The 22,059-nt window shown below is 36.4% G+C and overlaps 1 protein-coding gene across 1 annotated transcript in view; it reads right to left on the bottom strand.

Annotated features, from left to right (window-relative positions):
• The window catches only part of CNBD1 (cyclic nucleotide binding domain containing 1), a 164,204-nt gene extending 148,197 nt beyond the window's left edge, over positions 1-16,007 (bottom strand). Inside the window, exons 1-2 of the mRNA XM_026054559.1 lie at positions 15,902-16,007; positions 12,597-12,777 (exon numbers count right to left, since the gene is read on the bottom strand). Coding sequence (XP_025910344.1) covers positions 12,597-12,777; positions 15,902-16,007 — 287 coding nt within the window. The remainder of the gene's footprint in view (positions 1-12,596; positions 12,778-15,901) is intronic.
• Between the last annotated feature and the right edge of the window lie 6,052 nt (positions 16,008-22,059).

Below are 22,059 nucleotides of genomic sequence, written 5' to 3'. Positions count from 1 at the left end.
ACATAAGGGATGAAGTAAAATTAGAGGTTCAGTAAGAAAATTCAGCATAGATATTTCTCATAATACTATTTAACCAGTATCTTTTCAGAAGTCAGTAATGGGAGAAAGAAACCTGAAGCCATGAATGTGCTAATTAAGGTGCAGATATATTAATCAACAAACCTTAAAGAAGAAGATAGGAAGGAGTGGACTTATCTCCTTGCATGTCCTAGTGCTAGTTCTCAGGAAACAAAAATAGGATAATAAACAGGAAGAGAGATGTGCAGAGAATTTCATCTAAGAATGAACAAGAAAAGTTATACTGAAAACTCTAGCTTGAAGGACTTCAGTAAACACCTTCAAAAATACAAGTTGGAAAACTATACCTCTAAGAACTCTCAAAAACATGTTAATCCTAAAAGGATTTTTCTTTTGTCATCTAGTCAGATCTGAAGGTCAGTGGAGATGCTGAAACTGTCAGAGCTAATCTTTTTTCTTAAATAAATTTTAATAACATACTTTTATTGTGTAACTTTTTATAACTTCAATCCATTTTTTGTAAATCTATGGGCTTATTTTTTATTATTTAAATCTTGCTTGAAGTAGCATGACTGAATAAGCACAACATTCCTCTTTTATAGAGTTGGCAATTTTTTCAAAACTTTCTGCTTCATCTACTGCTACTTTTCCCCAGAGTACCAAACAGTAGCAAGTTTTACAGTCTCTGCTGCACAGCTGATGTGTGTACAGATGCAGCAATCCCCAGTGACCAAGGACTAGGAAGGAAAGCTGTTCCTTGTAACAAGGCATGGCAGAGGAGAAAGAGATTTTCTAAATTTTTAAAATCTCAATCTACTACATCTTAGGGAAAAAAAGTAGGTAAAAAGTTGCTCTTTACACCCATGAAAGTACCTAATACCTATAAAAGTAGGTTTATCTAAATACTTAATGAATAAGACACTCTTAGGACTTTGTTTTGGTGAATAAAAATGCAATTTTTATTCCCTGGAGTTAGACTTTATTCAATTGGATTTTTTTTTTTTTTTTTTGTTACAGTCTTTGTAACAAGTAGGAAAGAAAAATAACCCCTAAGACCCAGGGGTGTTTTTTGTTCTTTGGGTTTTTTTTTAAGATATTGTTACTGAGATTTTGATATATAGTATTATGAAGGTTTAGTCTGAATATTCCATCAGAAAAAAAATGTAGTCTAATCAATATTAGTGTTATTTTGGTTCTTGTGGCTTTGTTCACAATAATGCAAGAAGTCTTTCATGACACAGGATGTGGCTATAAAGGTCTAAGTTCTTTGGTCACGACTTGTTTAGGAAAAGGGTTAGAAAAATGCAAGGCTTCAATGAAATATTTAAGAATTTTTCTGAAGAGTACATTTGTCAGATAAACCATTTGGCAGGATATTAAATAAATAAATAAATAAATAAATAAATAAATAATTCTTCAGATATGGTGGTCTTGCCTTCACTACAGATGGATGGGGGAGTAGGCCATAAATTCACTGGGCCTGAAGCAGAGAAGCACTAGTTTAGTCAGAAAAAAAATCTTCCTTAACTTCCTAGACTTCTAGGCAGTGTTTTGTTAACAGAAATTTTGTCTGCTTTACATCTCACTAATCCCTATTCACACAAGAGGCTTGGTTCTGTTGTGTTTTATATTACAGAGCAAGTAGCTCTGCTGAAGCAAACAATTCTAGAAGAGAAGCTGAGATCATAATCAGGCTGACTAAGAGATTATCTTAACATCCATCAAGGTGAAAATCATGTCTTACTAAGGACTGTGACTTCATTCTCCCATTTGTCTTCTTTTTTTTTATTCCTACGTTTTATTCTTTCACTAAGCGTCACTCATATTTCCTAATTGTAGATTAGATCTCAATTCAAAATAATCTTTAAGAGAAGAAACCAATCTGTGGTACTCCTGAGAGCAATGTTTGTAAGGAAGTTGTTCCTTGCTCACACTGGTATGGAGAAATGGTTCTTCTTTTTTTGATGGTAATGTACACACATCCATTCAACTAAGGAAAATTTTTCATATCATTTATCCAATAACTATGCAAAATGATCAGTTTTTGAAAAAGGGATGTGAATCTATGTTTGCTTTCTCTCAAAAAAGCAATTTCATGTTCTCAGCAGGAGGTTGGCTTACTCATTTACTGTTTCTGCCTTAGGATCCTTGTTTGATTTGTTGTGTTTCATTACGGCATACAAAATCTTTTTTCTCTTCATCCCATAGCTTTGTGGTTGAGGTAAGCTCCTAGAGGATATCTGAGTCTGAATCTCCTGACCAGCAGGAACTGAAGTTGACTCTGCTTTCCTCTGAATGCACGGTTTACACTCGGATCTCTGGTACTTAAGGGATGAGATCCCTAGTGATCTGTCTGAAAAGAAAGCTGCTGCCATGTTTAAATCTGTCTAACCTAGTTTATTTGACACGCTCTGACAATGCTTATCGGGCCTGCATCAAGGGAGATAGGCAGAGACAGATCTAAGCTCTGGATCTTAATTAGATGTGAGAAGGAACTGAGACATTTGACAGTTGGTTTTATTAAAATTAAGATGTTTCCATAATTTCCAGACAAGTATTCAAGTGTACTAAAAAGTTTAAGTACCACTATTCAAGAGCAAATCAGCAAAGATTTTCAGCCTCAAAATTTCAAATTTAGGCACATTCTGTTTTAGGCATGAAAGCTATTTACAATCTGGTCTCAGATCTACAGCATATATATATATATAAACATATATAAACATAATATTATTTTGCATACTGGAAGATTTTTACTTCTTCAGACATGAAAAACATAGGAATCTCATACTGTGGGAAAGTTGGGATGTCAGATTAGGAATTAGATAATCAAAATCCAATGTAGTTTTTCATAACAGAGTCCCTTATAAAGAATCTTTGAAGAAAGAATCTTTGATGTCAAAGACAACAAAATGCAGATCCTTTTAGAAAGTGTAAAGGGTTCTCTTGAGGTGTTATAAATTATAACATCCTATATACCAAAGTTCAATGTCTGGCTTTAGAAAAAAGCTTCAGATCATGGTGAAAAAGCACAATGTAACTACAGAGCTGAAAAAAATTAGTTTTGTTTTAACCATTGCTCTAAAAGATGCATTGAATTGTGTAAGAATTGTGTAAGTTATGTTTAATAGACTAAACAGGGGTGAGGGAGTAGAACTTAGTCTTTTCCAAAATACTTTGTTCAACATTAATAGCAGAATGGATTTTTTTTTCTCATTTAATGTCTGAAGGCAACCAAGACTATTAAGGCAATCAAGCAAAAGGTGGAGTTCAGTGGATGGACTTCCTCTGGAGGCATCTCTTTTGCATTTGTTAGTTAGCTTGAGATGCACAAATATCATAATAACCTCAAAACAGAAATTTTCACTTTTTAAAATTTTCTGGTGGAATCTCATGGTCAGGAAGACAGAGTTCTCATATGTGTAAAGTATAAAGTGCAAGACATTTTAATATGAGGAGTAGGAAGACACAAGAGGTGCACACTGCTTAAAAAAAAGCTGAGATAACTCATAATAATGCAAGAAGTGGGGATAGGAAATCTAGAGGAAACAGAAGCAGGTAGCAGGGTGCCAGACTGCACACAAAAAAATCCAAACCTGAAATGGAATTAATACTTTCAAGAGAAAACTGAACTACAAAGTGTTAACTTACTTAAAAGTGATAACAATATCCAAAAGCGCTTTACCTGTATGGTGTATTTAAATTACACAAGACTATCTGCAGCTTTGTAGATTATGAACCCAAAGTCAGTTCGGTCTCCAAATTACATGCTTTCCTGAGCCTTAAGGATTTTACTAGCTGTGTCAGACAAGAACAATATTAAGCTGAATGTTTTGCTAGTATTTGGAAGAGGAGATTGATGAAAGTCACAAATAGTTTATCGTTATGAATATTAAAATTCTTAGGTATAATCTGAAAGGAGGTCCTAAAACTGTGCAAATATTTTACATAAAATTAGCAGTATCCCTGTGTTTGTAACTCATTTTGCAATTTGACAGAATAAACTCCATCTATCTACTTTTAATAGATTATTTTTAAAATTTAACAAGTTAGTGCCTTTAAGAAAGCAGATTACCAAGGTAATTAACTATCTCAGTAAAAAAAAAACTACCTCAATGAAATACAAACCACAGTGTTACGGTAAGGTCTCAATTTAGAATACATTTATAAGTTCTCAAATACCTTTAGCAGATAATCAAATCAAATAGTGATCCTAGTGCAACAGAGCAAGGGATCCTACATGATCCTTTGCTTTTGCAGGGCACATTTTACCTTCCACTGCGTTATGGACAGCCTTTGCAGCTTTGGATTAACCAAGTAAATGCAAGCAATTTTTTTCAAARCAACAACAACAAAAAAACGATATTGAAATCCTCCTGCAGTTTAAAGATTGTTCCACTGAATCATTATGAAATGTTTCATTGTTTGAAAAAAAAAAAAATCAATAAAACAACTAGAGATGAAAGAGTTTTACGAAAATACAAAATCTGAAATATGCCTACCCCACATTCCTGGAAAATATATCTTTACTTTCTTCCTGATTTTAGTGGTCCGTAGTCAGTAGAAGTACCATGTATGCTAATAATCTCATTATTTCTTAATGTCTGGATTTCTAACAGAGAAAGAATAAAGGAACTAATGGCAACAAATTCATGACCTCTCATGATGACTTCTGTACTGAAAATACAAGATGTTTTCTATATTTTATCAAAGTAAATTCACCTAAAAACTTACTTTTCCTAGGTTCAAATCTTAATAGTTTCATATTTCAGAAGGCTATATATTAATATTAGATTGAGATATGGAATACTACCCAGAATCATGGGAATGTTCAGAGATAGAGAAGATATTCTAAAAAGTATCCTTTGTATAAAATAAAGGATGGATGGAATTCCCATTATAAGCAAAAATCAAGATGAATAACTGTCCACCTTAGAGAGATTATTTAAAAGCTAGAGACATCAAGATGTTTCTTAAAGAATTTGCATTGCATGAGTCAAAAAAAATGGTGTGTGTTACCTATAGAGTGGAAATTTATTCAGAGGCTAAGTCACAGCACAGAAAAGGCCTCAGCTTCTTCCCTCCCCACTCCCCATCCCTCCACCAAAAAAAAAAAAAAAAAGAGCTATATTTATATATTTATTTATCTTTAATTATTACATTTCTTTCATGTGTTCCACATGTTTCATTACCTCCTGAGGAAGGATATTCCGAATGTTTGAGGAGCTTAAAAAACTACTTGGAACTATTTGCTCATTGACCAAGACAAAATTTCAACCTTTTATTCAATGCTTTACATTGACACACACTTGATTAAGAAATATATTAAAGACTGGCAAACTATGTTTCCAAGTCGCACACTAGAGCTGAACGTTATTCTTTGAGAAACATAGTTTTACCATAGTTATAATGTATGTATATATAAAAATGAGACTTTTATGTGAAATTTTGGACAGATTACAAGACAATCAGCTGTATCTGCTCCATTGATGGAAGATAAAGTGAAAACAATCACACTTCAATGACTTGAGAGAAGGACTGCTGCGAGGGCACATGTGCTATTTGATAGGTTTGATGGCTTGCTATGCATACCAACTTGCTAGTCCATAAAGTGGAACAATAATTTACTCTTAGCAATGTTTTTGATGGGAGTAAGTGTGTACAAGGACCTCAAATACTTCTGGTGTCATTTGTGAAATGTTCACAGAACTTTACACGATAATGCCTGTTGTCAAAAAAAGCTGATCACATTTTACAAGGATGGTGTTAAAAGACTTTCTGAGCATGAATGAGATTAAACAAATTGAGATTTTCCCATATATCCCACTTCAAAAAGGTTGACAAAAACAAGCCTAGGAGTTTTTAATGAAGAACAGTGTAATATTACAGGGAAAACCTGAAGCAGCATCCAAGAAATTCTGAAGTAGGATCACGGACTCTAGAGGGATTACAGGAGCAACACTTCACAAAATGAAATGTTACACTTAAGAACAAACTTTCTTTTAATGGAACTCATAATTCTGTACAGAGTCTAATTTCTATGTATGTTGAATAAGATGTATTAGATGGTTTAAAGTATAGTTTACAAAATCCAGTGTGCTAAACCTGATGATTCCATGCCACTGGAAATACTGGAAAAGCTTATGTCTGAAATCTTGCCTCTTGTGCATTTAGAACATGTTCACTTTTCATGCTTTCCCTCTATCAGGACCCAGAGCTGGTAGCAAGATAGGTGACATAAATATTTGAAGAGAAATTTATGTTAATTAACTTCAGACAATTTTATGCGAGCTAATCCTATTTTCCCTTTAAAACAATGAAGAGAAATAAGTACCCACAATAGTGATTCATCTGGACATATTTCAGACATCAATATTAGGGTGCAATGCTACCATGCTATCAGACTTGAATCTACACAATTAGCTTTACTGGAAATATCTCACGTTGGCTTAAATAAATTCTACATTCAGTATCCAAACTTGCATATGGAGCTCATATTGTCTATATTCAAGCAGAAATTTTGAGAATGAGCAAAACACTAAGTGATGAGTAATATCATTAAGTTCAGACTTAGTATATTTCTGAGATTACTCTTCTCTTCAATTAATTGTTGTGTTAATTGGACTAAATTCAGAGAGCTAGTGATTATGCAGCCAGAAAAGTCCCAAGAGGAGCAAGTAGAGCTACAAGAGCATCTAGCCAATTTTGATAGCCAGTCTTCCTTAAAAGACAAGAACATAATATTTTTCCATATCTTTAAAAAGTGAAAAAAGTGATAAGCTATTCTATGAAATCACTGCTAATGCGTACAAACTATCCTATTGCACAGAATCTTGGCTTACGACCCATGTTCTGATCCAGGAATTAAATACTGTTTAGGTGCTTTGTTATATTATCTTGTCTCACATGTTATCATATAGATTATATAGATGCATTTTAGAGCTCCTTGCTGAAGCTGGGTGACTATCCTAAAGTGGAAATTTAAGATTTACATGGTCAGATGCAATTAGCAAGAGGCTGCCAGAATCTACAGCTCTGCTGAGCTATTTTGGACTCTTGCTCACATTCATAATGTTCTTTGCATTTTGATCTTTGAACTGGAAATGGAAAAAGTCCTTGCATAATGCTTTGCAAATCATTTCTTTCAGTCAAATTATTTAATACATATGCTTGCCTATTTTCAAGAAGAAATACCATTATGAAACCACAATTTCTTCTATAACACTGGTTTTATCTGATAGAAGTAGTTCACTGCCAGACATAAATATACATATTTTGGACATTATGATCTGCTAAAATTCTCAAATACCCACGCAGTGATGAAAAAACAGATCAAATATTTATCCTCCTACTGAAGTGTCTTAATTAAATACATATGTAGATACATATTTTATATATTTAATCCATATCAACCTCAAGTTCAATTGACTGTGGACACAAAATGATTATTGGGAATATACAGGTGATTTTGGTTGTACTGATTTAAAAAAATCTAATCTTTCAGTGTTTCAAAATTTTCAGAGTTGATTAGAACCAGCTTGACCAAACTCTCTGACTGTTGTCTTTTTCTAAGCTAAAAACTAAATAGAAGTGAGCATGACCAGATAGTACACCCTCCAAATATTTTCTGCTAAAAATATGTAAACCATGGTAGTTTGGRGGAAATTACCAGAATTCCACAAGAACATTTCAGGATTAGATCTTAACTTTCTATTTAATGAAATTACTTGTGCAATGTGAAAGACACGAATGTTTCTTTTCATTTGTTTTATCTGTGAGTTTAGTAAATATAGCATGCTTATGTATAAGTACCTGAGGGGAGAATGTAGGGAGGATGGGGACAAACCCTTCTTGGTGGTGGTCAATGACAGGACAAGGACTTAGGGGTGAAAAATAAAACACCAGAAGTTCCAYCTCCTTGTGAGGAAGAACTTCTTTCCTGTGAGAGCGACAGAGCCCTGGCACAGGCTGCCCAGGGAGGTTGTGGAATCTCCTTCTCTGGAGGTCTCCAAATCCGCCTGGATGCCGCCCAGTGCCCCGTGCTCTGGGTGTCCCTGCTGGAGCAGGGGGTTGGACTAGATGATCTCTACAGGTCCCTTCCAACCTTAACCATTCTGTGATTCTGTGATTACTTTGTATATTAAAAAAAAAAAAAACATTGGGCCAAGGTTATTAGGTGCACCTCTATAGCAAGAGAAGAAAGCAAGCAATGGAGATAACAGAATTACAAGACCTGGGAGCTGCAGAGATAAGGTAGGGAATTGGTCCTTTTCAAAGCTATTTAAATTTGTTACCAGTCTCTAGTTCATGGCAGTAGAGCAAGTACAAGAAGGCATTTACAAATGATGGAAAATAAAGTGCTGGTAGGCGGTGTATTTTTCCAGATGTGCCTGACTGGAAGGAAAGTTGCATTTATTAGTCAGGATCCTTTTTTTCGGATTTTGTGCATCAGACAAAGACAGTAGCAAGATATCATACATAGGGATAGTTGTGAGTTAAAGCTGTCTAAGCTTTATTTTAAGAATAAAATTGAAGTACTTCATTAAAAAAGACTTAAAATGTGTTATGTTCTTAGAGACTTAAAGAMTTCTCTGACACTAAAAATGAATGCACAAACTCCTATGGAAGAAAAAGTATTAAGATATAAAGTCTTATTTGAGTCATTTCTAAATTACTTTAAAGTCTTGCAGTTTAGCCTAAATAATAGAGAAATTATTAAAAAGTTGAAAAAAGATTCAGAGTTAGATTCCAATCTTACAACACTGTAATAGGAAGAACTAATGTCAGACTCCCTCATGTAAATGAAAGATACTTTGAAAACTAAATTCTTTCTTGAATAAGTTCTTTAATATAATGAATATTAGCTTTTATGCATATGTTAATTTTGTAGTTTAAGCATAATGAAAAACCCTTGGGACATAAGATTTTATGAGACCTATCTGTCTCATYTTACCTCTTAAAATTTTAGTTTTTTTAACTTATAACTTATTCAGTGTGAAAGTTTTATAAYCATAGCTTTGTTAAACTGTTGGAATATGAAGAGGATAATTTTTAAAAAACTTCACATGGCAGGCGCATACCCAACATAACCTTAGATAAATAAAGGAAGCTTAAGCTACTGTTCTTTTATGGTCCAAACACACCTTGCCTCAGTATCCCTGACTTGCTAATGAAACTACTCCTCCTTTCTATTATACAGTTCTTSTTGTTGTCATTATTAAAGCAGAATATGGCATGATAATTTAAAAAAGGAAGAGAAAAGTAAGGGTAAAAAAAAATACAAACCAAATACTCTGGGAAATATACTGCASAGCAATAAAATACATCTAGTGTATTCATGGGAATACACTTGTCTATAAAATGCTGWTATCACACACCTCTGATTAAGAGACTTAGAAATTCATGCTTAAGTCTTACTCAWCCAGAGTCAGAATCAGGTTACTACCCTGGGAAACAACCCTGATGATGTCACTTTTTTCCCCCCACATTTTACTTTTCTTGGTTTTCTAATTCCTCCTTTATAAACTACATTGAATAAAAATATCTGTATTAAATAAGGTTGAAATCAAGTAGGCAAGAAGTGTTTTTCTTGGAATGTGAAGGAACAAAACTTCCTTATTTTCTCTAAATTCAGTCCATATAGCCATTTGGCAGCTCATTTCCTTATTTCCAGGACAGAATTCTCAACYAAGTGCAGTTTTCTCCAGCAGCAGAACAATTGGGTTCTGGCAAAACTGAAGAGGAACAAGTTCCCTCAGTTACAAAACTCACTGGATCTGCCATCTCTAACATTGGGCCTAGGCAAATTTCCTGGAAAATTGGGGAGAGGCTCAAAGAACAGAATAAGTCCCAACAAAAAGCCGACAGAAAAAATCATTCATTTTTACCAGATAACATGTTACCCTTTCTTATATCAAGCCCCAAGTTCAAATCCAGTCTGCTTTTGCAATATCTACATCTGAACAAAAGATATAATGTGGTTTAGCTTTCATAAAGAAAAATAAAATAAAAAGGAGAGCTTGGGCCTTTTCTTTTCTTTTGTGTTTTTTTTTTTCTCTTTTATTTAATCTGTAGGAAATGCGACACATACATTTCCTCAAATAAGTAGTTCAAAAGTATCATTTACAACAGGCAAGCTGCAAGAAATAACAGAATACAAAAAACGCTTTGGAGCAATAGTTTGGGATCATACAGTGCTTTTTGAATGCAATGATAAGAGGTCTTTTCAAAAGAGAGGACAAAATGACGGAAGTGTATTGACTGAAAGCAAAGATCTGCCTTTTTGTTATTCGATATGTTGTTAAAAGCTTTTGACATTAGAACTAGTTATATATAAATGATGCACTCTGCAAGAACTGTCCTTAGTCTAAGAAAAGTAGCAGCAGCCTGTCAAGACAGCAAGGCAAAAATAAGGCTAATTTAAAACCTGCCAGGAAGATAGAGCCCTCCCAGTGAGATTCTCTATGATCAGCACGTCTTAGATGTGAGTTCCCATCCAAAGTCTAAGCTCTGTAGTGGAGTAACAGCTTCAACTCAATCGATTTCATAGCCCTCACTTATGCCAGAATTGAATTACATCTACTAAAGAGCAAAACTTTATCAATGTCTGTTGCTGAAAAAGCAAGTCACAGCAGCTGAGTCACACAGAAGCTTAACTGAGACTGTAACCAGGGCAATTCACTATTAAAACATTCACCTGGCAAAGAGAGCAGAAAACTCTAATCAAGTTTCAATAGGATTACATCAGCAATTAGACCCAGGAGTTTATATTCTCTGCTGTATCATCATCTGAACAGAGATTTATACCTCTACAAAATACCTACCAGGGAGATTTTAAACAAGATCAGAATAGCAGCATTTTATATGGTAGTATAACAGCACAAAACACATTATTACTTTAGAGACTGTATTTTTACAGCCTTTCTGGACCATGCATATAAGTCTCCTGGCTGAATTTTCAGTATTCCTGAGTCCGGGCCCCTGCTACCAAGGCACCTATCACTCCTTCATTTGCTTATCATTTGCATCATCATCTGCAGTGCACATGGGTATTTTTTACATATATACTATGCATATGTGTATACACAGAAATCCAGCTTTAATATATTACATAACATCCAACACTTTTATTTTTTATGTTCACTAGTAGCTTTTAAGAGTTCTGCTACTCTTTTATGCTGGTATCTGTGGGTTCCAGAGACCAAGAAGCTTCTCCTCCTGTTTTGCTGGAAAGCACAGTCATTTCTCCTTTGTACCAGAGAAAGACCATCAGGTTCAATCAGGAGGACTGTTGCCAGCAGGTCAAGGGAGGTGAGTCTGCCCCTCTACTCAGCTCTAGTGAGGCCGCACCTGGAGTACTGTGTTCAGTTCTGGGCTCCCCTGTACAAGAGGGACATGGAGCTTCTCGAGAGGGTCCAGAGAAGAGCAACCMGGATGATTAAGGGAATGGAACATCTCTCGTACGAGGAGAGACTGAGTGAGCTGGGCTCTGGAGAAGAGAAGGCTGAGAGGGGATCTGATTAATATGTATAAGTTCAGGAAGGGAGAATGYGGGGAGGAAGGGGACAGGCTGTTTTCACTGGTGGCCAGCGATAGGACGAGGGGTAATGGCCATAAGCTAGAGCACAGGAAGTTCCATCTCCAGGTGAGGAGCAACTTCTTTACTGTGAGGGTGACAGAGCCCTGGAACAGGCTGCCCAGGGAGGTTGTGGAGTCTCTTTCTCTGGAGGTCTTCAAAACCCGCCTGGATGCCACCGTGTGCCACATGCTCTGGGTGTGCCTGCTTGAGCAGGAAGGTTGGGCTAGATGATCTCTAGAGGTCCCTTCCAACCTTGAATATTCTGTGATTCTGTGATTCAATGGCACATTGTAGAGCATGTGCTGAATCAGCAGCAAAGACCACAAGAATTCTTAGCCACTCCTGTTTGACTGAAACAGCCCTGCCACTGTGTAAGTTCCTTATAAAAGCTAACCTTGTTGCACAGTCTCCAAAGCTGTAATTTCCTAAGGTGCCAGAAAAAGATATCACATTGTCTTACGGTTTTCAGAATTTGCAAAGGTTAGTTCATAATAACTGTTCTTCCTCGGACTTCTCATACATAATCTTCCTTTCTTAACTAGGAAATAGTATGCAAAACATCGTTACAGATATGCCAGTTTTAGAAAGGTTTCCTCAGAACTCAGATTTGTTCTCAGGTAAAGAACAAGCCCCAAAGTACAACTTCATCTCCTTTCCAAGGGAACAGAGTTCAAAGTATAGGACAACCAGGAGCTTTCAACTTGTGAACACACTAAAGGAATCAAGGAAAAGGCTTAATGACTTTCTATACTGAGTTACTGTTCAGGAAGACACTAAATGAATCAGAGAATGAGATTTTACTTCGTATAACTTCAGACTCTTAKCCCAGCACGCATTTAAGGTAAATCATCTGATCTGTTTTAGGAGATGGATTGTCCTCTAGAACCCTTACTCCTTTCTTTTTCTTTTCCAGTAGGTAGACCCTCACATATCAATCTAGGATTTAGATGTCTAGCTTTTAGATGCTTAAGCTGTAACAGATGAGTCAGTAGTGGATTAATACCCAGTCCACTCCTCTTCAATATATTCATCATATTCAAAAGCCACCTGGATGTGGTCCTGGGCAATATGCTCTAGGTCACCATGCTTGCACAGGGAAACCCCTACCTGATCTTCAGAGGTCCCGTCCAACCGTAACCGTACCTTGATATCACCTACAGCTATCACCAGCATTGCTTCAAACGCTACATAGTTGAAGCTGAGCTATCACAAGGCGTATCAGTGAATTCAGGGCTTGGGAAAACAGACTCTAAAACAMGCAATAAAACAGATTTCTTCCTTTCTTCAAGCTGTTTCTATTGCTACTCTACAGCCTTCTCAAATCTGCTGTCCCTGAGGCCTTTTACAGCTCTGAAGATTTCATCTCTGATTTTTCTTCAGCTCAAACGATCGTCTTTGCCAGGATAACATCTTTAGGATGAGTGACAACAACCCATGTGAAGCTGCAGTGGAGCCTAGGGCTGAAACTCACATCTCTGCAGCTTTTGTGCTAAGTTTTACAGCACCGCTGAGCAGTCCTACACTGTCATCACTGAATGGCAGACTCTGGGGAAAAATGAAGCCCTACTGCCTTCCACACTGTCAATCTGCACTCAAGGCTAATGGCACAGATACTTTCAAACATTAATTTCAAGACAAATAATATACCATAAGCCAAAGACACCACCACCCACTATCCCCTCATCCCCCTACTACCAAGGGGAGAAAATAGGGCCTGATGTTAAGAACTGTCCACAAATGCCTTTCTCTTTTCCATTCTGAAGAAAAAGGTAGCTTTTCCCCACATCAATCATTGACTTTTTTTCAAGGAAGCAAAGAAAAACGGAAGTTAACACTCTTTAACTCATTTTTAGCAGACATGTAGGTCAATCCAAATCCAAAGGTCCAAATCCAAGAAACTCCTCAAACACTGAGAACAACCAAGCAAGCAGCATGGCTTTGTAACCTTCCCAGTTCACTCTGGATTAATTACAAGCCTGGCAGGAATTCATAAGGCATTCCACAGTACAGCAACAACAATTATTCTTAACTGTAGGCCCAGCTGGTTCCTAATCTTAAACCAGCAAGAGTTTTGCTAATAACAGTAGCAATAGCAGAAGAATAAATACCTTCATTCAGCACAATCATTACTTACTTGCATCCATCCCACTGGCATAATTTAACATGCACTCTTTATCTTATCTACTCTCCTCATGTCTCCCAACAAGTGTATCCAGGATATAAGACACTAGGGGATGTTTTAAATAACTGCATTGTTCCCATATGGCAGAAGATTTGCTGAGTAATGCTGGGAGCATTGAATTAAAAACAAACTCATGAAAGGTCTCCTTTAATTAGATTTACTCACAGGTTGAATATAAGCTTTTGTGTCGAGTTAAGGAATAGGATCAGCCATACAAATACTGGAAACAGTGATTGATGTCAAAAGAGAAGATCTCAGAGCAGGTATCTAGAATTTAATTTTTATAAAATGAATAAAAATATAGTTACAGTAGTATAGTTTTCAAAGAAAAGAAGGGGAAAAAAAAGACTGTAATATAAGTGTAAATTAATTGAAATGTGAAAGCTGAATGTCTCCAGGCTGTCAGTTCAGAATACTTGAACTTGCTAGAAATTAACTGGAAAACAAGTTGTGACATTCTGTCAAAACTCAMCTGCAAGTGGAGAATATTTATCAAATAACCTTTGCTCATCCTGTTACATGTTTCTGTTGTATGTTATATCATGAAAAATAGAAGATTGAGGTTATTTTCTTAGAGTAGTGAAAAAGAATCTGTTTAATAGACCCCAGCTAAAAAACGTATTTTGCAACTCTAACGTGTATTTATTACACCTAGTATTTTTAGGAACGTAGAGTAACATTTTAAAAAGTGTCCAAAAATTTTTACTGGCCAGCCTTTGAGTTCTTTTGAAAAGTTTTCCTGTAGTTTAACTAAAATGTGCAGAACAGCAGTTGTAAACCGTGACCGGTCCTTGAGTCACAATTCCATGAAAGTGTGATTTAGAAAACAGCCCTTTGCTGTATTCTTCCTCCTGTGCTCGATTTTAATCTCTCAGCTCCCTCTGACTGTGAGCAACATTGGAGGTTCTTGCAGAGAGCTACTTATACTACCTTATACTACTACTTATATTTGCTTAAATGAAAACAATATGTATATTATACTGGAATTCTTAAAGATAATCACTATTGCACTTCTTATAAAACTTTTTAAATTGCCTATCAGTTCTCCTTTTTTTTTTTTTTTTTGTTTTGCAGTAATACATTTTATTTTTTGATGCATAATTTTCGGCAGAATATTGTTGTACAACCTTTGCAAAGTCTTCAGAAAGCATTGCTATTTCTGGAAACCTAGACTTTTGTAACTTAAAGCACTAAATATCTTCTGATTGTTTAAGGAACAAAGCTATGTTTTTGAGAAAAAAATATGCTTTATTTCCAGTTGGCAGGTGGGAGGAAGATGTTTTAGAAATTTCCCTCAGATATTAGACATTTGGTGGTCATTTCTTGTGTGATGTTAGCAGAAGAATTGGCTCATCTCACACAAGTTGTGACTCATTCTCTACTTCAGATTTTATTGGTACAATTGTTCAGGTAAATGTAAGRCATTTTATTGCCAAGTTAAATGACATGACTTGTGTTAAAAGTGTGTGAATTGCTTTATTTATTGCAGCAACCTTAAAAATAATAGATTTCTAGTGCAGGCCAGATCTTAACCCTGTCTTCAGCAACTGGCACTGTAGCAGAAGCTTTTCACCATGCAGCCTTTGAGAAGGCTTTGACTGACCAGGAAACATAGAAATAGGCTACACTCTCCTCTTAACTTTATGAACAGCTGAACATCTGAAACCACTGAAGAAAAACTAGTTAGTGAAAGTAAATATTCAACTGATATGTGAAGTCAAGGACTTTGGCCATGTGTGCAAGGAGAGTATGTCCTACCTGCAATTCGGGAAAGGAAAGGGAAAGGAAAGGGAAAGGAAAGGGAAGGAAGGGAAAGGAAGGGAAGGGAAAGGGAAAGGGAAAGGGAAAGGGAAAGGGAAAGGGAAAGGGAAAGGGAAAGGGAAAGGGAAAGGGAAAGGGAAAGGGAAAGGGGCATTAAAAGAGATTATGTCCTAAAATCACAGAATTACAGAATGGTTAAGGTTGGAAGCGACCTCTAGAGATCATCTAGTGCAACCCCCTTGCTCCAACAGGGACACCTAGAATGTGTGGCACAGGGCGGCATCCAGACAAGTTTGGAAGATCTCCAGAGAAGGAGATTCCACAGCTTCTCTGGGCAGCCTGTTCCAGGGCTCTGTCACACTCACAGGAAGGAAGTTCTTCCTCACGTCGAGATGGAACTTCTGGTGTTCCAGTTGTACCCACTACCCCTTGTCCTGTCACTGGCCTCCGCCAAGAAGAGTATGTCCCCATCCTCCCTACATTCTCCCCTCAGATACCTATACATATTTATCAGATAGCCTCTCAATCTTCTCCAGGCTAAGCAGGCCCAGCTCACTTAGTCTTTCCTCATAAGATAGATGCTCCAGTCCCTTAATCATCTCTGTTGCTCTACGCTGGGCCCGCTCTAGAAGTTCCATGTCCCTCTTGTCCTGGCGAACCCAGAACTGCACACAATACTCCAGGTTAGGCCTCACCAGAGCTGAGGAGCGGGGCCCTCTGCTCACCACCTCCCTCCACCTGCTGGCAACACTCCTCCTGGTGCAGGCCAGGATCCCAATGGCCTACTTGAAGGCACACTGCTCCCTCATGGTTATCTTGGTGTCAACCAGGACTCCCAAATCCCTCTCTATGGAGCTGCTTTGCAGCAGGTCAACACTTAATCTGTACTTGTRCCTGGGGTTATTCCTCCCCAGRTGSAGMACCYTGCACTTGTCCTTGTGGAAACTTATGAGGTTCCTCTCTGCCCAACTCTCCAAGCTGCCTAGGTCCCTCTGAATAGCAACATTGCCCTCTAGAGTGTCATCCACTCCACCCAGTTTGGTATCTTTTGCAAACTTTCTCTGTGCCATCTCCAAGTCATTGATGAACAAGTTGAACAGCACTGGGCCCAGTACTGACTCCTGAGGGGCACCACTGGCCACAGGCCTCCAACTGGACTCAGCTCCATTTATCGCAACCCTCTGAGCTCTGCAAGCCAACTAGTTCTCAATACACCTCTTGGTCTACTTATCCAATCCACACTTCTTGAGCTTTCCCATAGGGATTTTATGGGAGATAACGTTGAAAGCTTTGCTGATGTCAAGGTAGACAATATCCATGGCTCTCCCATCCTCCATCCAGCCAGCATGAGATCAATGTTTCAACTGTGTTTCTAAAGGATAATTAGATCAAAAGCCTAAGATAAGGCGATCTAAAGCTCTGTGAATGTTGCAGAAAGCCAGAATTGTGCAGCTAAATGGAGGACATCTCCTCATCATGCTGTGCTCGTGTGAAATTAGTCAGGCAAATAGTCACTGTTGTTACATTTCTTGCAAGTAGTTCAATAAACAGATTGTAAACAGCACCTCACTTGCCCTCAGAGGCCAAAAGTTGAAGTAGGAAATTGTCTAAAAAATCTTAAGGGCTTTTTTTTATGTATGATCTTTACTGACTTCACTTGTTGCTTAGGACATCTGCCTCATTCATTACGAAAAAAGAAAAAAAAAAAGAGTATTAACTGAATGCACAGAAACTCCAGATTTTTTTCATCTGAAAAATATTATATACCTTTTTTTTTTTTAATTGACTACCCTTAAAACTCTGTTCTGAAGAGATGATTAAATTCCTCTGGCTGGCCTATGATGCTTTTCCTTATACTAGCTTAGAGTTTCATAAGCTGTATTTTATTTTTCTAGACTTTTCCAAGGAAGGATTTGTACCCTTTGCCAGAAACTCTGCTGGTAATGCTGTCTGATTCAATACTGATCTTACAACGGAATCAAGGAACCCATAAACTTGAGTCTCCTTTACACATATCGCAAACGTGAATCATCCCAATGTTAGGCGCAATCCTGCATACCAGGGAACTAGAAAGCAATCACAACTATGGCATATTCTAATTTTTAACTGTGCAGCATTGCCACCTTAAGAATCAAAAAATAAATTTCTATGTCAACAACAAAAAGAAAGACAAGCATATCACCATGTGGCACCACAGACTTTCAGCAGAATTTTGGAGTGAAATGGACCCTCATGGAGTCCTGCATAAAAACCTACATTCCTCTCTCCAACAAGCCTTATATAGTATCTTTCAGTGTACAAGCACCAAAGGCATTTTTAAAAGAGATGCTAGAGCTTTGCATGTAGCTTTTTGTTGGATTGCTTATCTGGAGATATTGCATGTATCTTTGGTTGATTCAAGCAGATTCACATTTAAGTCTTTGAGACATCATAGTTTAAAGAAACAGTCTCCCAAACATTTCTGGTCATTGCTTTGTTATGTTTTGAGTCAAATCAACCCTTGAATTGGCCTCATCATGGCCTCAAGTTACTCTTCTAAGATAACCCTGAAACATCTTCTCCAAGACTGGTCTCTAACCATCTGACCAGAAAAATCCCATTGAAACTACATAAAAGGAACCTTTGAGGTTCTTACTTGTGTTAGCCAGAAATCTAATAATCAGACAAGTGTAACTTGAAAGCACCTTCAGAAAGCTTTAGGCGGCTGCTTAACTTTCACTAGTTGTTTAATTATCTGTATGTTCTGTTCTGATTTTAGGACTAGTTTATGGCTGCAATAYGGAGAAGGCCAAGAAAGAGGTCAGGACATTAGTGTACACATGACATAACATTTGGTGAGATATCTCCTGATCTTGTTTCCTCTCCAGAAAATTACCATCAAAGCCTCATTTTTCTTTCAGATTTTGTAGATAGTCCAGAGAGGAGGAGGTATATATGCTTTTAAGAAGTGCAGTGGACCCTCATGAACATGTCCACACAGTCCTCTGCTTGAAGATACTATACAACACATGGTAGAGATGTTTTTTTTTTTCAGAATGCTTTTCATCAGCCTATTAAAGTGGGTGACAAGATCTATAGCAGTGTTAAAAGACTATAAGGAAATGAAGATACTTTGGCCTGAAGAAGTAAAATAARTCTATTATGCTAAAGATAATGTAACTGAGCATTTGCTGCTCTGTGTCAATAATTGGAGCCTATTTTGTTTATGTTTTGGTATATGGGGTTCATGTAGTTCTATAGAGAATCTTTTGTATCGTGTTTTCAATAGCAACAATAGTAAAAATGAAATAATATTTCTATCCTGTTCACCATGGCACCTACTGTTCATATTTCACAAGAAAAAGTGAAATGATAAAATGTTATTTCTAATTCTCTTGGGGGGAAATCAAATCTGTCTCAAATCATGTTAATGTAAATTACTGTGGCAAATGTGACATCTCTGTCTGAGAGCATGTTAATGTAATTTACTGCAGTGAATATCACATCTCCATCTGCTAAAGCAATCTGTTAAAATTCACTACATTATTTTCTTCAAGAGGCAGAGGCCTTTAATCTTTCAGGTTGTTGTTCTTTAAGTTCCTTCTGATGAAAATAGCATCTAGCATGTGATGATGACTGACAACATTTGATCAAATTAGAAATGGAGTGTGTAAATTCCTAGTTCGTAAATACACTTTTTCCAGCTCTCTGTAAAATAACAGCTGGTAGGAAGTTAAGGGCAGAATTTCAATTACTCAAAGCATTCAATTTCAGACAGTGTTTTATTATGAGTGGTAGATAAAGACCAACACTCTGAGGGTAATATGATAAACCTCCTATATGCCTAAATTATGTCAAATTTTAACAGTTTTTTACTTATAGGTCGATGATTCAGAAGTGAAATACCCTAACCTGAGAATCTACTTTTATTTTTCTTTTTTTTCTGAAAGAACGTAATTTTTATGACTATTTCCTTGTTAGGGTTTTATAATATCTTTATAAAGAGTAAAATATAACACCTAGCAACTACCTCTAGGAAATCACAGAAAARAATAGGTTGAAATATCTTCAGAAACTATATAGTCTTCAGAAAACATGATCAGAGATACTCAAACTGTGCCCACAATGCTTAATTTGTAATAACATTGAAAAATGAATGTTCTTATAAYCAACTGGAAATTTTCTAGAGATTAGTCAAATGAGGGTGTCTTTAATTACACAAAGTATTTATAAGAACCTATTTTGCAAAAGTCTAATACAGATCAAAAAGATGTTTATTACTTATGCAGGACATGGAAATTTGTATTGAAAATAATTTTTGCTTAAGGTTCTTTCTTTCCAGGAGTTAACAAATTTAATGATTTTAAATATACAAATATCCATTAAAATCTATTAGAATACTACATTTAGGGAAAAAATAAGAACAGTTTTAACTAGTGCCCCTTGCAGTGATAAAAACCAAGTCAAATATCCCACTTCGTCATTTTTTCCAGTGCATGAATATATTCCACCTTACTAGTTGGGGAATTCATAGGCTCCAAGGCTGAAGTTAGTGAACAAAGAAGAGCTTTAGAATTGTTGGGACAAGGAACAGAGATACTAACTAGGAGAAACAAGAGATGATGGCTCTTTCTTTTCTGTATGGAGGAGTAGCTCAATTTTTCTCCCTGCTTTTCTCCCCAGTGATGGTTTCCTTTTTTGATGATGGTGGAGAACAGAAGAATATCACAAAGTTAACTTCTAAAGTGAGATAGCCAAAATGTATATACGCCATGTTTCATCCGTACTCATTCTAACTGTATCTGTGGCTGGACAGCTTCATCATTCTGAGGTATTTACACCTTCTGCCCAGTATAAAAATAACCAACTGTTTTTTCTCAGGAACAGAGTCCTAGTGCTGGATCCATATGGTTTTATATTCCTTCTCTGCCATATGGTTGAAAAAATCTGATTCAAACTGGTTGCAAGGAAAAATCTGAAGTTTGAAACTATTACATCTTAAAAAATTTGATTTGCAATTTGTTATACTGGTAATCCCCAAACACGCTGGACAGTGGAAGTGTTACTGGGTCTTTACAGATGCTCTGGTACTTTTTACACAAAATTTGCTTTCGCTTTTTCAATAAAATTCAAAGAAACGTGTCTTCTAATTTTGTTAGAATGAAACCAAACCTACCTACACATGCAACCAGRTGTAACTCAGTTAGTTAGAATACTTCTAAATAAAAAAAAAGAAAAATCATATAAGTGGCAAAAGAAGGAAAGCAATTTTAAAATTTAAAAAAAAAGAAAGATGTGTGAAAGTATATGTATCCGCTCCCTTTTGTGTGTGGAGATCTCTAGACTCTTCTCTCCCTTGTCATCTATGATTTTAACTATAGAATCTAAACAAAGGACAGCCTCTTTTTAAACTTTTACACAAGGTAATGGTTTCAATGGAACCCTCAACAAATTCATGGAAGAGAAAAGCACTGAGGGTTAGTAATTACACAGGAAAGACATTAGTTTGAGAAATCTGATCTAAAAGACTGGAGACCATCCAAGACAAGAGATCATCAGGGAAGTGTTATATATTCTAATGTATGCTTCCACTCCTCATACAGTTTTTGCTAGGGATTCCCTTTTGACTATTCTCAAAGGCAGGATATTGGATTAAAATGTATTTTGGTGTGGTCCCATATGAACTTTCATAAGTACTGCAACATCTGGCAAATGACTGTTAATGAAGGCATGCTGCAATARTCAAATACTATGACCAATGTCCTAATCCTGGAAAGCTGGAGTATGGGGAGTTATGTTCCTCTATGATGCCGGTGAAGATTGCAGCTCAAGAATAGAAATTTCTKTTTAATTTCACATCAAATAATATCTCACCAAATGTTTTGTCTAACTATAAAAATAAAACTTTATATCAGATATTCTACTAATGACACTCACATATATTTTGAGGCTATATGTGCAGAATTCAAAGAGTATTGCAAATATATTAAAGGTGCAATTTAGTACTTGCCCTTAGCATATGTTAAATCCCTATTTATACCTGAAGATGCCTTCTTGAAGAGTAAATTCTTTTAGTTAGCTTCGGAATAATCTTTTGAACACAGTCATTGATTTCACTTCTGAGTTGTACTTGATATTTCAGAATGTTCCTGTGTAAATGTACCCTAGGAAATGTTAGTTTTCTTTTTCTCAATCTTGATTTCGAATAAGCTATATTATTCACACAGTACAAATATCAATTAGCCATGCTGATGAGGAAGACCCTAATCCAATTGCCACTGTATTATCACCACAGGCAAAATGGAATCACTTATTTCAGTTCCCTCACTCTCATTCAAACAGTTTGAGACAAAGATATTGCCATGAGGCATGACCGAAGGAATATTGCGATGCAGTATATTTATAATACTAGCTATTTTACATTCCAGGTAGGTAATACAAAATCTTCTCCACCTTCTCTATTATTAGTAAACCTACTTACTATTCTATTTCAGAAGTAGAAGGAGGAGAAACTGCAGTCATTGCTAGACAGTGAAACATTAAT

This window comes from Nothoprocta perdicaria, unplaced genomic scaffold, assembly GCF_003342845.1.
Source record: "Nothoprocta perdicaria isolate Ctin4 unplaced genomic scaffold, notPer1 scaffold_122, whole genome shotgun sequence".
NCBI lineage: Eukaryota > Metazoa > Chordata > Aves > Tinamiformes > Tinamidae > Nothoprocta > Nothoprocta perdicaria.
The sequence above is the reverse complement of the archived record's forward strand: the minus strand, read 5'-3'. Positions and strand labels throughout refer to the sequence as shown.